This window comes from Nerophis lumbriciformis, linkage group LG03, assembly GCF_033978685.3.
Source record: "Nerophis lumbriciformis linkage group LG03, RoL_Nlum_v2.1, whole genome shotgun sequence".
NCBI classification, from domain to species: Eukaryota; Metazoa; Chordata; class Actinopteri; order Syngnathiformes; family Syngnathidae; genus Nerophis; species Nerophis lumbriciformis.
In genome coordinates this window covers 62102978-62120178 of record NC_084550.2, presented here as the reverse complement: position 1 = coordinate 62120178, position 17201 = coordinate 62102978, and the positions used below count along the sequence as shown (strand labels likewise).

The following is a 17201-nucleotide window of genomic DNA, read 5'->3' as shown; positions in this document are numbered from 1 at the left end:
CATCTGGCCAGGATCTTCAGCTCTCACTGGATCGGTTCGCAGCCGAGTGTGAAGCGACTGGGATGAGAATCAGCACCTCCAAGTCCGAGTCCATGGTTCTCGCCCGGAAAAGGGTGGAGTGCCATCTCCGGGTTGGGGAGGAGATCTTGCCCCAAGTGGAGGAGTTCAAATACCTCAGAGTCTTGTTCACAAGTGAGGGAAGAGTGGATCGTGAGATCGACAGGCGGATCGGTGCGGTGTCTTCAGTAATGCGGACGCTGTATCGATCCGTTGTGGTGAAGAAGGAGCTGAGCCGGAAGGCAAAGCTCTCAATTTACCGGTCGATCTACGTTCCCATCCTCACCTATGGTCATGAGCTTTGGGTTATGACCGAAAGGACAAGATCACGGGTACAAGCGGCCGAAATGAGTTTCCTCCGCCGGGTGGCGGGGCTCTCCCTTAGAGATAGGGTGAGAAGCTCTGCCATCCGGGGGGAGCTCAAAGTAAAGCCGCTCCTCCTCCACATCAAGAGGAGCCAGATGAGGTGGTTCGGGCATCTGGTCAGGATGCCACCCGAACGCCTCCCTAGGGAGGTGTTTAGGGCACGTCCGACCGGTAGGAGGCCGCGGGGAAGACCCAGGACACGTTGGGAAGACTATGTCTCCCGGCTGGCCTGGGAACGCCTCGAGGTCCCACAGGAAGAGCTGGACGAAGTGGCTGGGGAGAGGGAAGTCTGGGCTTCCCTGCTTAGGCTGCTGCCCCCGCGACCCGACCTCGGATAAGCGGAAGAAGATGGATGGATGGATGGATAAAAAGATAATAAAAATTAATAAAAATACAAATTAGAACTAGCACGAATATATCTAAAAAAAAAAAGAGGCATTTTTAAAAAGAAGGGTTTTTAAGCCTTTTTTATAAGCATCCACAGTCTGTGGTACCCTCAGGTGGTCAGGGAGAGCGTTCCACAGACTGGGAGCGGCGGAGTAGAAAGCCCGGTCTTCCATGAGGCCCCTGGTGTGAACCTCACTGCACGTCACGACCACACTATCTCCATAGGGCTTTTCTCACGACTTGAGTTGAAGTTGGGGACATTTTACAAACCAGCTGTCCATCTGTGCGCCCCACAGGTGAGCAGAGGTCTGTGGAAGAAGTATGGAGACAAGCGCATCATCGACACTCCAATTTCCGAGGCAAGACTTATGAGAGATTGTGGTCATGTGTCAGTGTTGCTAATGCAATGGTTCTCGGTTACAGATGGGCTTTACTGGCATCGCGGTGGGAGCAGCCATGGTGAGGGTCTCCACTGCACATGTACACAGACCAGTATTTTTCTCCCCGAAAGCAGCCCGTGATTGCGTCATGTACTCTTAGGCCGGCCTGAGGCCCATCTGTGAGTTCATGACCTTCAACTTCTCCATGCAAGCCATCGATCAGGTCATCAACTCCGCAGCCAAGACGTGCTATATGTCTGCCGGCCTGCAGTCGGTGCCCATCGTCTTCAGGGGCCCCAACGGGTCGTCAGCCGGCGTGGCTGCTCAGCACTCACAGTGCTTCGCTGCCTGGTGTGTACACTTCCAGAGGATCGCTGCACGCCATTGCTGTGTCACTAATCGTGGCGGTTGTCCCTTATTAGGTACGCCCACTGTCCAGGTTTGAAAGTGGTGAGCCCTTGGAGTTCAGAAGACGCCAAAGGTCTCCTGAAGGCGGCGATTCGAGACGACAACCCAGGTGAGACTGGAGCACAAGCAGACGTAAAGACTGTTGTGACCGTTGACTGTTGTCGCAGTGGTCTTCCTGGAGAACGAGCTGTTGTACGGCGTTCCCTTTGAGATGTCTGACGAGTCCCAGTCCAAAGACTTTACCATTCCCATCGGCAAGGCCAAGATCGAGAGACAAGGTGACAGGACGACGTCCAAAGCTTGGCGGAGAGGGTCCGAGGCGGACGAGGACCCTTTTTAAAGTCGATGTCTTCTGTGCCTCAGGGTCTCACGTCACGTTGGTCTCTCACTCCCGCTACGTCGGCCACTGTCTGGACGCCGCCGCTGTCCTCGCCAAGGAAGGAGTTGAGTGCGAGGTACGAGAGACGCATCATGCTCGTAGATCACTGTCCACTAGGGATGATGTTTGATAAGAAATTATCGAGTTCAAGCCTATTATCGAATCCTCTTATCGAACCGATTCCTTATCGATTCTCTTATCGAATCCAGATAGGTGGTGGTATATGGAAAAAAACACAATATTTGGTTTAACAAAAGCTCACTTTTATTTTATAAGAAAAAAATAAAATAAATAAATAAATATTGACTGTCACCCCCCTAAAACAATAAAATAAATAAATATTGACTGTTGTTACCCAAAGTATATTAAGTGGGATTTTTCAGAAAAACAAATATATACAGTAACACAAAAACAACCTGTCTCTGGGATCACTATAGGTGTATAAATAATAATATAGTGTTAAATAAAATCAGTCCCTTGGGCACAAAACTGAAAATAATACAGCTCTCCAAAAAGTGCACTTCTGCTGCTATTGGAACATACTAACTACACACACAGGCAGACAGCTAACAAACAATCCAAGACGTCTCATAAAGTTCCAAAGCAGATTAATCCATTTAGGCTCTTTATTGTTGTTGATCTTGCTTTGTCTTTTCCTATCTTTACTTTTGACTGTTGTTTTTAATTTTTTTTAACTGAAATACACACAATAACAAATGTATAAGCCATGTGATTCAATTAACATACTCAAATTTAATACACAATATGTAAATATTAGCTTCACACGAATATACAGTACTATCATCAAACAAATACTTCTGAGTGTTGAAACTATTTTTTTCTTTCATAGTTCTTTTTATTGATTTCACATTCACATTGACAAAATATTCAAACCCTCTTCATCCCCTACCCCTGCTGTCACTCAAAACAAAAACAAAAAAACAAAAGTAAGAGTACAAAAGTACCCGGAGTAAAAAAATAAATAAATAGATAAAGTTCAGTACAAGGCACCTAAAACACAGTAATTGAAAACTGAAACATAATATAGACGCAGCATGACAAGGCCATATCTAGGTACATATCTAGGGCTCTTCCTGCACTTGTGTAGAAGATTGGTCAAAAAAAGTAAAAAAAGGTCTCCACACTTTAAAAAACTTGTTTTCAGAGCCCCGTAATGTGTATCTTATTTTCTCCAGCTTCAGGTTTGCTAGTACGTCCCTTATCCAGTGGGAGACTAAGGGTGGGTCAGCCTCCTTCCACTTCAACAATATCAGGCGGCGTGCGAGGAGGGTGGTGAAGGCAACTATTTTGTGACCCCCGACAGGTAGTTCCATCCCTTCAGGAATGATTCCAAATACGGAAATGAAAGGGTTTGGATCGATTTGAATTGTTAAAACCGTAGAAAGTGCTTCGAAGATGGACTTCCAGTACCCCTTTAGCTTCGGACAAAGCCAAAACATGTGTATTAATGTTGCGTTATCTAGTTTACATCTATCACATAATGGGTTAATATGGGGAAATATTTTTGCTAATTTTGCTTTTGAGAAGTGCACCCGGTGTATCACTTTAAATTGGACCAGTGAGTGTCGTGCGCACATTGAAGATGAGTGAACCCTTTTCTCAATGTTTGCCCAGGTTACGTCATCTATTGATGTTTGGAGGTCTTGTTCCCATGCTGTTCTGATTCTTAGCATGGAAGTGCATTCTAATACTGAGAGTAAATTAAGTATATATGATATTGCCCTCTTCTTTATTGGATTTAAACACATAATTTCATCTGTGGTTGATTTAGAGGGTTTGTTAGGGAACTGCGGAAGAACTGTTTTAACATAATCCCTTATCTGGAAATATCTAAATATATGGGAACTGGGTAGATTAAATTTCTTGGACAACTCCGTAAAAGAGGAGAATATATTGTCTATAAAAAGATCATTGAAGCATTTCAAACCCCTTTGATGCCACATATTAAAAGCTGTGTCAAGTGTTGAAGGTGGAAAGCAGTGATTTGATGCTACTGGACTGAAAAGGCTCATTCCTTGCAGGTTAAAATGTTTTCGAAATTGACAGTATATTTTGAGCGAGTGACTTACTACAGGATTAATATTAATTGTCTTCACTGATAGAGGCAAAGCTGCACCCATTAGGGCTGCTAAAGAAGCAGAACCACTAGAATGTGTCTCCAGCTTCACCCATGTAGGACTTTCCTAATGTAGATGGTAATATGTCCAGTATGACATGCAATGCAAGTTGGTGGCCCAGTAATACATACAGAAATTTGGAAGGGCCATACCTCCATCATGTTTTGCTCTTTGTAAAAACTCCTTGCGCAGACGTGGCTGTTTGCCATTCCAAATATAAGATGAGATTATTGAGTCTAATTTTTTGAAAAATGTACCAGGGATAAATACAGGTAAGCATTGAAACAGATACAAATATTTTGGAAGCACAGTCATCTTAATTACATTGACTCTGCCTATAAGTGAAATGAAAAGGGGAGTCCAATTAGCCAGATCTTGCTTGGTTTGTGTAAACAACTTCCCAAAGTTTTGCCTGAAGAGGTCTTTAAAATTCTTTGTAATAGTAATTCCGAGGTAATTAAAACTGTCTGTAGTGATCTTAAAGGGCAACCCAATGTTTTCTAGTATTGAGACGTCCATATTCAAGGGCAGTAGCTCACTTTTATTTAAATTCAATTTATAACCGGAGATTTCACCAAACTGTTGTAACAGGCTAAGAATTAATGGAATTGCAGATTCTGCGTTGGACACATAAAGGAGAAGATCGTCAGCATAAAGGGACAATTTATGTTCTATGTTTCCTCTATGTATGCCCATTATAGAGTGATTAGATCTAATGGCTAAAGCTAGGGGTTCGATAGCCAGGACAAAAAGAAGGGGACTGAGGGGGCATCCCTGGCGAGTTCCACGGTGTAAATCAAAAGGACTTGAATACAAATTATTAGTCAGAATCATAGCAGAAGGGCTGGAATATAACAGTTTTATCCATGTGATGAATGTTTCCCCAAATCCGAATTTTGCCAGAGTTTCAAAGAGGTAGTCCCATTCTACTCTATCGAATGCCTTCTCTGCATCCATGGAGAGAAGACATTCTGAAGCAGCTTGACAAGGAGTGTACATTATGTTAAACAGGCGTCGGGTATTAAAAAAGGAGCGTCTATGCTTAACAAAACCTGTCTGGTCTGGGGATATTAAACTGGGTAAAATGTTTTCCAAACGGTAAGCTAATACTTTGGCCAATATTTTATAGTCTGTGTTTAACAAAGATATGGGTCTATAGGATCCGCAGTCTAAGGGGTCCTTGCTCTTTTTTGCCAGTAATGTTATGCATGCCTGATTTAGGGTGGTTGGGAGAAATCCCGCTACTAGTGATTCTGAATACATGGCTGCCAAAATAGGAGCTAACTGTGTAGAGAATTTCACATAAAATTCACACGGCAGACCATCCAAACCAGGTGATTTTTTAGTTTGCAAAGACTTAATGGCCTCCGATATTTCTTGTTGTGTTACTGGCTTATCTAGATTTAAGACCTGATCTGGTGGCAAGGATGGGATATGCAGATCCTTAAAGAAGTCCTGTATGGCATTGGGATTGGAGGGACTGTTGGATGCATACAGTTTACAATAGTAATCTTTAAAAATATTATTTATTTCCTGTTGGTCTGTAGTGACCCTACCTTCCTGAGAAAGCACCCCATTGATAATTTGTTTAGCTCTTACCCCCTTCAATTGTCTGGACAGAATTTCCCCTGCCTTCTCACCATGTTCATACAGAACACTCCTATTCCTGAGCAGAAGGTTTTCAATGAAAAATGATGAAATAAGGTCATATTCTGCTTTAAGTTTCATACGCTCTTTATATAAGTCAGGAGATGGGAATTGTGCATATATTTTATCAATTTCAGCTATTTGCTTGTCCAGACTTAGTTGTTTTGCTTCAGAGTTCTTTCTCTTATTAGCCATGAAAGATATTATCTGCCCTCTTAAGTAAGCCTTAAGGGCCTCCCAAACAGTCGCAACTGAAACATCTGTGGTCATGTTTATTTCCAAAAATAGAGAGATTTGTTCTGATAAAAAAAGTACAAAATTTTCATCTGCTAATAATAGAGAGTTAAACCTCCAATTTCTTCTAATTGTCCTTGATTCAGGCAAATTCAACTTCAATAAAAGGGGAGCATGGTCAGATATTAGTATAGTTTGATACTCACAAGAACTTATGTAGGGAGTTAATTTATTGTCAGTGAAAAAATAGTCGATTCTGCTATATGTGTGGTGCACATGCGAAAAGAAGGAGTATTCCCTACTTTTTGGATGCAAAAAACGCCATATATCGGATATGCCAAATTCCGAAAGAAAAGTTTGTATATAGGAAACTGATTTAGATGCTACATAACCTTTTCTGGCTGTTGATCTGTCCATCCCAGGTTCTAAACAAAAATTAAAATCACCTCCCATAATGAGCTGGTGAGAGTTTAGATCTGGAAGTAATTTGATGAGACGATCAAAAAACTGGGCATCATCAAAATTCGGAGCATATACGTTAGCCAGTACAACCTTGGTGTTATAGAGTTGGCCAGTAACTATAATATAACGTCCGTTTGAGTCTGCTATGATACCAGAGGGGGTAAAAGATATATCCTTATTTATCAATATGGCAACGCCTCTCGCCTTAGCCTGAAAAGTAGAATGGAAGAGCTGACCCACCCAACCACATTTTAAACGAGAGTGATCTGACCTTCGAAGGTGGGTCTCCTGCAGAAAGGCAATTCCCGTCCTCAGACGCTTGAGGTGTACTAGTGCTTTTTTCCTCTTTACCGGGTGATTCAGGCCCTTGACATTCCAGCTAACGAGGTTGATGTCACAGTTCATGCTGCTTCTATGTATGATATGGAAAAACAGTTAAACATCAAACAGGTGATACGGTGCCAATTAAGTTTAGACCAAGTACTCAAGTAATAGTGACCAGCCTTTATGCCTTGAGTGACAGCAAAACAAAAACAACCTCCCCCCATCCCTAAGGTGAATTCAGCTATTAAAAAAAAAAACAGCACACCTTCCCTAACTAACTTAAAGACTTCCAGATTACTTCTTAAAAAAGAACCAAAAACCCTCTACTCCCCCATATTATTAACCTATTAAGTACCCCACCTGATACAGGGAAATAACTGAGTACAAAGATATATATTAGATGTAAATATAATAAAACAGGGTAAACTATTAAATGTATATATAATCAAAAAAATAAATGCTTTTTCAAAAAACAAACAAACAAACAAAAAAAAAAAAAAAAACAGTCATATAGATTGAGGTAGAAAGTATAACGTGTAATATGATTATACAGTCCAGGTCTTAAACTCACTGTAACTCATAAACAAAGTTTGTTGATGAGGCCGTTATGAAGAGTCTTTATACGCCTTGATATAGTTAGCTGCCTCGGCTACTGATCCAAGCCAAACGCGAGTGCCGTCCGTCTGTGTGATGCGTAGCCTGGCCGGGTAAAGTAGCGAGGGTTTGAGTCCCATCTTGTACAGAGACGCCATCTCAGTCCGGTAAGCCCTCCGCTGATTCACTACCTCTGGAGAGTAGTCTTCGTACACTCTGAACGCGTGCCCGTGGTATTGCAGCGTACCCTTCTTCCTAGCCTCCCGGATCAGCAGCTCTTTACTCTGGAAGCGATGAAAACAGAGCAGGATAGGTCGGGGCTTGTCCCCGTGTGCCGGCTTGGGGGCCAGGCTGCGATGAGCGCGGTCCAGCTCAGGTGGAGAGGCGAATACTTCCTCACCAAGTACTTCCTTCAGCAACAAGGAGAAAAACTTGGTAGGTTGCGGGCCTTCTATCCCTTCAGGTAAGCCAACTAGCCGGGCATTACTCCGCCTGCTCCTTCCCTCCAGGTCGGTGAGCTTAGCCTTTAGCTTCTGGTTGTCGGCCTGTAGCATGTCACAAACAGCCTCCACCTGCTCCAACCGCTGATGTAGGGATTCGGCATTTTCCTCTAATGAAGTCAATCTATAGTTATGTCTATTGACAGTCTCCTGAAGTCCGTCCAGCTTCTCGTTCACCTCGCTAAAGGATGTTTTGAGCTCAGTCAACAAGGTTGATCTGTGGTCCGATAATATAGCAATTAGCTCAGATTTGCTAACGGCTGCAGCATCTGCCTCTGCCTTCTCTTGCGACTTTGCAGATTTGGGAGGCATTGTCAGTCATCAAGCGTGTTGCTATGCGTCGTAGTAGAAAAGAGTTACCAGCGGTTAAATGCTCTTCAAATACAGGTGGGGTGCATGTTAAAAGGAAGAGTAAAGCGGGAGCTAGAGGCTAATACGTCTTCACGCCATGCGTCCTCAACCGGAAGTTGTTGAAACTATTTTGATGGTGGAAATACACAACTGGCAGCCATTTTAAGTCCTCCAATCATCCATTGAAACAGTGCACAAAAATAGTTTTTCAAAAACATCTTAGTTTTAAATTTAACCACTTTCCACCTTAATATTGAGTTACATAAACAAGTTAAACAGTTTACTTACAGACTTATCTTTTCCAAGGCTTGTAAGAACTAACACAACTTGTCTACTTCTCAATTGTCTCATGAACTGAACTGACACGCCAACCCGGAAGTGCCCAAACTAATGACGCGTAGTATTTTCATATCGCCACAAGGTGTCAGTAAGAGTCTACAATCAAATGGGCATAACATTGCCCATTTGGGATTCGTTCCCAGGGATTCGAATAAAGAACCAACTTGTTTTCTTTACTATAGTGGTCTCGATAACGGGTACCGGTTCTCAAAAAGGGATTCGAGTCCGAGGACTCTGTTCTTTTCTTATCGAACAACCGGGAAAACCGGTTTCGAGCATCATTCCTACTGTCCACATCTTTTCACCTTTTTCAATAACCCACGTCCTGTGTGTGTAAGGTGATCAACCTGCGAACCATCCGTCCCATGGATGTGGAGAGCATTGAGACCAGTGTGATGAAGACCAACCACCTGGTGACGGTGGAAGGCGGATGGCCGCAGTTTGGTGTTGGAGCAGAGATCTGCGCCAGGGTCATGGAAGGTAGCAACTCACTCGACTAGGACTGTCCCGATACCAATATGTTGCTATCGATGCCAAAATGAATATACCCTATTTTTCGGACTATAAGTCGCAATTTTTTTCATAGTTTGGCCGGGGGTGCGACTTATACTCAGGAGCGACTTATGTGTAAAATTATTAACACATTAGCGTAAAATATCAAATAACATTATTTATCTCATTCACGTAAGAGACTAGACCAGGGGTCGGCAACCTTTACCACTCAAAAGGCCATTTTGACCCGTTTCACAAATTAAAGAAAACAATGGGAGTCACAAAACTCTTTTGAAATTTAAAATAAAATAACACTGCATACAAAGTTTTTTTTTTGCTTTGTGCTATGTGTAAACCAGGGGTCTCAGACACGCGGCCCGTGAGACGTTATTTTGCGGCCCGCACCTTAATATGAAAATTCAATGTTAGTGCGGACCCTTCCCGATTTTTACCGGTAGATTCCCGTAATTCAGGGCAACCATTCTTTCGAATGTCTGCTGATTTTTACCCAATCATCACTAATAAGGGCGTGCCATGATGACACTGCCATTAGCGCCCGCTACAGCCTGTACTAACAGCGTGCCAGCCCGGTTACTTGTTGTATGCGGCTTCTGCCTGCACACGTAAGTGACTGCAAGGCCTACTTGGTCAACAGCGATACAGGTTACACTGAGGGTGGCGATATAAACAACTTTAACACTCTTACTAATATGCGCCACAATGTGAACCCACACCAAACAAGAATGACAAACACATTTTTGGGAGAACATCCACACTGTAACACAACATAAACACAACAGAACAAATACCCAGAATCCCATGCATCCCTAACTCTTCCGGGCTACATTATACACCCCCGCTACCACCAAACCCCGCCCCCCCAAACATCAACCTCCCCCCTGCCCCCTCTGTGCGTCGGTTGGGGTGGGCGCGGTTGGGGGGGCGGGGTTTGGTGGGAACGGGGGTGTATAATGTAGCCGGTAAAAGTTAGGGATGCATAGGATTCTGGGTATTTGTTCTGTTGTGTTTATGCTGTGTCACGGTGCGGATGTTTTCCCAAAATGTGTTTGTCATTCTTGTTTGGTGTGGGTTTACATTGTGGCGCATATTAGTAAGAGTGTTAAAGTTGTTTAAATCGCCACCCTCAGTGTAACCTGCATGGGTGTTGACCAAGTATGCCTTGCAGTCACTTACGTGTATAAGCGGAAACCCCATACAACATGTGACTGGGCCGGCACGCAGATAGTTTGGTAACAAAAGCTGACGCGACGACAGGTTGTGAAGGACGCTAAAGGCAGTGCTATCACGCACGCCCCCACTATTGTTGTCCTGGTGAAAATCAGAGAATGGTTACCCCGGGAGATTTTCGAGAGAGGCACTGAAATTCAGAAGTATCCCGGAAAAATCAGGGGGGGTCGGCAAGCAAGCAGCTGAGCCGCATCAGAGTGATCAAAGAGCCGCATGCGGCTCCGGAGCCGCGGGTTGCTGACCACTGGACTAGACGTATAAGATTTCATGGGATTTAGCGATTAGGAGTGACAGATTGTTTGGTAAACGTATAGCATGTTCTATATGTTAGTTATTTGAATGACTTTTACCATAATATGTTACGTTAACATACCAGTTGGTTATTTATGCCTCATATAACATACACTTATTCAGCCTGTTGTTTACTATTCTTTGTTTATTTTAAATTGCCTTTCAAATGCGACTAATATGTTTTTTTCCTTCTTTATTATGCATTTTCGGCAGGTGCGACTTATACTCCGGAGCGACTTATACTCCGAAAAATACAGTAGATACTTTTTAAAATAAAAGGGACCACAGAAAAGGTTATTTTTGGCTTTATTCAAAGAGAAAATCTTTTGATACGTTAGACATATGTTTCTTATTGCAATCAAAGATAATTTTATCATAAAATAAGGTCGTGAACAAACTAGAGTACATGTCTTTTAGCAGTCAGTAAGCAAACAGGATCCTAATTAGTCTGCTGACGTATGAAGTAACATATTGTCTATGAATGTTCTCAATCATCCAGGACATTGTCATCACATTCAATCGATCGCGAATGGAATGTTTGGTTTGTCTTAGATCCGAGTAGGCTTCATCAGCTCGTGCTCAGACTTAAAATTGGTCAGATGTAGTCTAGTGGCTGGTGCCAAAACCCCAAATATTTACACTCCAAAATCCAGGAGGGTGTGGCTGGACAAGGATGGTTTTGCCCTATCGCAGTGAGAAAAACTGTTTTGACGCAAACGAACAATTCTACTGTCAAAGCCAAAAACAGTCGTGGAAGTGTAAATTCCCCTCGTTAGCATTGAGGTATTGTGTGGCAGAAGGATCACTGTGGATGGACCATAATCAGTCCAAAATAGTCTTAATCCCCCACCTAAGCATTCCATTCAGTTGTAAACAAATGGCCATTGCAACAGTCCAATGGCAATCGATTGAATGCCCTGAGATGGCAGTAACATATTGTGTCATTTCCCATTCTATTATTTTATCAAGATTATGAGGGACAAGCAGTAGAAAATGGATCATTAATCTACTTGTTCATTTACTGTTAATATCTGCTTACTTCCTGTTTTAACATGTTATATCTACACTTTTGTTAAAATGTAATAATCTCTTATTCTTCTGTTTGATACTTTACATTATATGTGGGTGGTACTACAAATTTGGGTGTGGATCCAATTAGGGATGTCCCGATCCAGGTTTTTGCACTTCCGATCCGATACCGATATTGTTTTTGCACTTCCGATCCGATACCGATACTGACCGATACTGGCCTATCCGAGCATGTATTAAAGTTTAAAGTTATTTAGCCTTATTTTGCCTTAGCCTTGAATGAACACTTGATGCATATAATCACAGCAGTATGATGATTCTATGTGTTTTGATTGATTGATTGAGACTTTTATTAGTAGGTTGCACAGTGAAGTACATATTCCGTACAATTGACCACTAAATGGTAGCACCCCAATAAGTTTTTCAACTTGTTTAAGTCGGGGTCCACTTAAATTGATTCATGATACAGATATATACTATCAGATATATACTATCATCATAATACAGTCATCACACAAGATAATCACATTGAATTATTTACATTATTTATAATCCAGGGTGTGGAGGTGGGCGCCGGATGTAAGTGTCAAAAAGACAGCCAAAAGAGTTTGATATGAGAATAAATCTAAAGTTAAAATATAAGGTAGAAATGCACCCATTTGCAGGAAATGTAGTCTTGATTTTCAAAATTTTCTTTCATGGCTTGCATGTCTACATTAAAACATTCTTCTTCATACTGCATTAATATATGCTACTTAAATAGATCACTAATTTTTTCATACGGTGTTGATCTGGAAATTTTTGCCTCAGCATTTTGATGGTGTGGACGTGTGGCACCGAACGGAGATAAGCGTCTCGACAGACATTACAATATTTGAACAATGATGACGAAAACTGTTTTCTCTGTCGTGTCCGTGTGTCGAAAATGGTTATGCGCTTATTTTTTTATTTGATTTTGTGCGTGGCATAGATTTGCCGTGCGCAGAGGACGTTTGAGCAGGCGTGCACCTTAGCGACTGCGCTAGCATCACAGCTAACGTTAGCCATGCTGCTACCTCTCTGCTCGGGGAGGACGTATACGTATGTGACGTATGACGTGACAGTATGTGACGTATGACGTGACAGTATGTGACGTGTGTAAGAAGGTGCGCTCGCTGTCTGTGAGAGGGAGACACAGGAAAGAGTGAGAAGAGCCTGTCCTGTAATGCGTGAGAATCCACAGACCTGTGGATGTGTTAAAGGTGTGCTGGAAAATGCGGAACGGAAATTAGGGAGCAGCAGAAAAGTGGAATGTATTATTTAAATTGGTGCGTTGGAAAACACGGGCCGCAGTTTTTTTTTAAACTGGATCTGGATCGGCATTTCCCATGCCTTGCCGATACGCAATTTTTGGCAAATATCGGCGGCCGAGCCGATCCAAATATCGGATCGGGACATCCCTAGATCCAATACTAAGTAGTTACAGGATCATACATTGGTCATAATTAAGGGACGTATTTCCTGACTTCATAAACAATAAAAAAAAAAAGACGAAAGACTTTGTTGATAATAAAAAAATATATATCGGTGTAAATCTTGTATTAAATCAAATCAACTTTATTTATATAGCACTGTTAATGCACAGGCAAGTGGCAAGCACAAAGTGCTGTGGTATCGACTATATACGGCTCTTGTACTTGGTATCGTTACTATACGGCTCTTGTACTTGGTATCGTAACAATGTCTGTATAGATCCACCCATTTCTTTACATTCAGGAGCGCTAGCTTGCTGTTAGCCGTTTGCTATTGTATCCCCCTGAGGTGTGTAGTGAAGCCTGTGAAGCTATTCCTTGTCCTGCAGGGATGATACTTTATTTGTTGCCATGGAGGAGAGAATTAAATTACTGTAGAACAGACCTGGGCAAATTAAGGCCCGGGGGCCACATGCGGCCCGTTGAGCTTTTCAATCTGGCCCGCCGGACATTCCCAATTGTTTTAGATGTTTAAAGGGGAACATTATCACAATTTCAGAAGGGTTAAAACCATTAAAAATCAGTTCCCAGTGGCTTATTATATGTTTCGAAGATTTTTTCAAAATTTTACCCATCACGCAATATCCCTAAAAAAAGCTTCAAAGTGCCTAATTTTAACCATCGTTATAAACACCCGTCCATTTTCCTGTGACGCCACACAGTGATGCCAACACAAACAAACATGGCGGAAAGAACAGCAAGCTATAGCGACATTAGCTCGGATTCAGACTCGGATTTCAGCGGCTTAAGTGATTCAACAGATTACGAATGTATTGAAACGGATGGTTGTAGTGTGGAGGCAGGTAGCGAAAACGAAATTGAAGAAGAAACTGAAGCTATTGAGCCATATCGGTTTGAACCGTATGCAAGCGAAACCGACGAAAACGAGCGACACGGGAGAAAGCGAGGACCAATTCGGCGATCGCCTTCTAACCAACGATTGGTATGTGTTTGTTTGGCATTAAAGGAAACTAACAACTATGAACTAGGTTTACAGCATATGAAATACATTTGGCAACAACATGCACTTTGAGAGTGCAGACAGCCCAATTTTCATCAATTAATATATTCTGTAGACATAACCTCATCCGCGCTCTTTTCCTGAAAGCTGATCTGTCCAGTTTTGGAGTTGATGTCAGCAGGCCAGGGAAGCTAGGGTCGATATTCTTCTCTTGATCATCTTCGGTGGCATAAGGGACGGTGTGAGCCAAGACATCCAGGGGGTTTAGCTCGCTCGTCTGCGGGAACAAACTGCCGCCATTGCTTGCCGTGCTACCGAGGTCCTTTTGTCCCTGAATTGCTCACACACTCCGGCAGATTCAATGGGGGTCTGGCGGCAGATTTCTTTGACTTTATCGTTGGAAATGCATCTGCTTTGAGTGTCGCAGGATATCCACACATTCTTGACATCTCCTGTCGTAGCATAGCTTTCGTCGGTAAAGTGTGCGGAACAAACGTCCAATTTCTTGCCACTTTCGCATCTTTGGGCCACTGGTGCAACTTGAATCCGTCCCTGTTCGTGTTGTTACACCCTCCGACAACACACCGACGAGGCATGATGTCTCCAAGGTACGGAAAACAGTCGAAAAAACGGAAAATAACAGAGCTGATTTGACTCGGTGTTTGAGAAAATGGCGGATTGCTTCCCGATGTGACGTCGCGAATATTAGAAAGGCGTTTAATTCGCCAAAATTCACCCATTTAGAGTTCGGAAATCGGTTAAAAAATATATGGTCTTTTTTTCTGCAACATCAAGGTATATATTGACGCTTACATAGGTCTGGTGATAATGTTCCCCTTTAAGATGTAAAGTGTAGCTGCCATTATGATGTGTAGTCATGTTTTCTAATGACCGTAAGTCTTCAACTATACTAAGTCTTTCAATGCTTGGAATCTGCATGATATACTAGTTACTATGGTCATATAATTAGTTACTATGGTCATATAATTAGTTACTTTGGTCACTATGAGATATCTCAGATTGTAGGTGGGTTTTTTTTTTACCCTTTGCGTTCATATTTCACTGTTTGTTGCATTTTGGTTGTGTTTCGCTTGATTGTAAAATGTGTTGTCAATATTCAGTGTTTTATCCTTGATAGTTAATATTGTAAATCCCACATTCTTTATTTTCATGTACATTCTGGGTGTCTCATTCAGTAAAAAAAATGTCAAATTCCATTCCGTTTTTTAAGGCGGTCTGTCGTAACGTTTTTTAGCTTTCAATCATTATTGTGAGGTTGTGTATTAGTGTTCCTAAAAGTAGATATAGCGGCCCCCAGACACACTTTTATCTAAATCTGGCCCCCCAAGTCAAATAATTGCCCGGGCCTGCTGTAGAACATACTTGCCAACCCTCCCGAATTTTCCGGGAGACTCCCGAAATTCAGCGCCTCTCCCGAAAACCTCCCAGAACAAATATTCTCCCGAAAATCTCCCGATTTTCAGGCGGATCTGGAAGCCACGCCCCCTCCAGCTCCATGCGGACCTGAGTGAGGACAGCCTTTTTTCAGACGGGAGGACAACAGGGTGACAAGAAATAAATCATCCAGACTAGAGATAAATTGTATTATTATGTTTATCTTACCTAAAAATAAATATATTTATTAATTAAAAAAAAAAAAAAAATACATTTTTACTGTATTTTGCTAAAAACATCAAAATTAATTGTATTTTTATTTGTATTTTTTCTGACTCCTTATTACATCCAGGCATTAGAATTATACATTAAAATACATATCCATCCATCCATTTTCTACCGCTTATTCCCTTTGGGGTCGCGGGGGGCGCTGGAGCCAATCTTTGAAATAATTAGTTTTAAATGATCATAATAATTCATTTAAAATGACCATATTTAATTATTAAATAATTGCTTGTTTATCAACAACTTTAGCATTTTATTCATTACATTTTGAAGCTCTCAGAAGCCAAGTTATGTTATATTCCTTAATATTTATTTATGCAAGTATCAATTATCTAAACACAGTTTTGTTTGCATATTTTCAGGATGTAGATATATGAAATACTTGACTTAATACTCCTCCCCTCTTAACCACGCCCTGCCCCACCCCCGACCACGCCCCCACCTCCCGAAATCGGAGGTATCAAGGTTGGCAAGTATGCCGTAGAAGGACGTTAGCCTCTAGCTGGCAATGTTTTAAAGCACTGCTTGCAGTGGCGCATCAGTGTTTAGTTTCACCTTTATCGTTAGTTCTGAAGCCAAAATACGTCCAATCTCCCTCTTCTGTCTCTACACTGTTTCTAAGTGCTCTGTGTGGGTGCGCGCCTAGGCTCATATTACCAGCAATGTCATGTCCGTTAAAAAAGTATCTTTTTTCATTCATTAGTAGAGGGGTACTTCATTAACACCAGTATTTTGTACAAAGCTGGACTTTCATTGTTGGTGCATCTTTTGTTTTTTGCAGGTCCCGCTTTTAACTACTTGGATTCCCCGGCCACAAGGGTGACAGGTGTCGACATTCCCATGCCGTACGCCAAAATCCTAGAGGACAACAGCGTGCCGCAGATCAAAGACATCATCTTCTCCGTCAAAAAGACCCTGAACGTCGCTTGACCACGCCTAAAGAGCAGCTCGGGACACAGCGCCCAACTGGTCTTGACAGTACGTGTGGTCACACAGGTGTTGAAAAGTGATAAAACATTAAAAAACACTTTGTAAATACAGTCCAAGCTTTCCTTACCGACGCTTGACGGAGCGACGTCTGACCTCAGAGCTGCTCAGATGCTCTGCTTGAGTCGTCTCCTCCACTGTAGACCAAGTAAACAACTTCCTCCTCTTCAAAATAATCATTTCCCCCTAATTCAATTGGATCATGCCAGTCAACACTCACATTTTAGCCTTTTTTTGTTTCAATCATTGACCTATTTATTAGATATGACCTTTTTTTTTTTTAAAGCGCCTCCTGTCACTGAGTCATACCTGGGGGTGAGCTGTAGCTGGAGGTGATGAAGATAAGCATTGTCGTAGCTTCATTGTGGATGCTTTCCTTGCTGTAAATGACTGTTACGCAAATAAAACACTTCCTGTCAGCCATGTTGTTTGAAGT

General features: G+C 42.2%; 1 protein-coding gene across 1 annotated transcript in view; it reads left to right on the top strand.

Annotated features, from left to right (window-relative positions):
• Window positions 1–17184, top strand: part of pdhb (pyruvate dehydrogenase E1 subunit beta) — a 31753-nt gene extending 14569 nt beyond the window's left edge. The window contains exons 4-11 of the mRNA XM_061940772.2: window positions 1107–1169; window positions 1234–1269; window positions 1351–1541; window positions 1613–1707; window positions 1766–1876; window positions 1962–2053; window positions 8905–9046; window positions 16560–17184. Coding sequence (XP_061796756.2) covers window positions 1107–1169; window positions 1234–1269; window positions 1351–1541; window positions 1613–1707; window positions 1766–1876; window positions 1962–2053; window positions 8905–9046; window positions 16560–16708 — 879 coding nt within the window. The 3' untranslated portion in view covers window positions 16709–17184. The remainder of the gene's footprint in view (window positions 1–1106; window positions 1170–1233; window positions 1270–1350; window positions 1542–1612; window positions 1708–1765; window positions 1877–1961; window positions 2054–8904; window positions 9047–16559) is intronic.
• The last annotated feature ends 17 nt before the right edge of the window (window positions 17185–17201 follow it).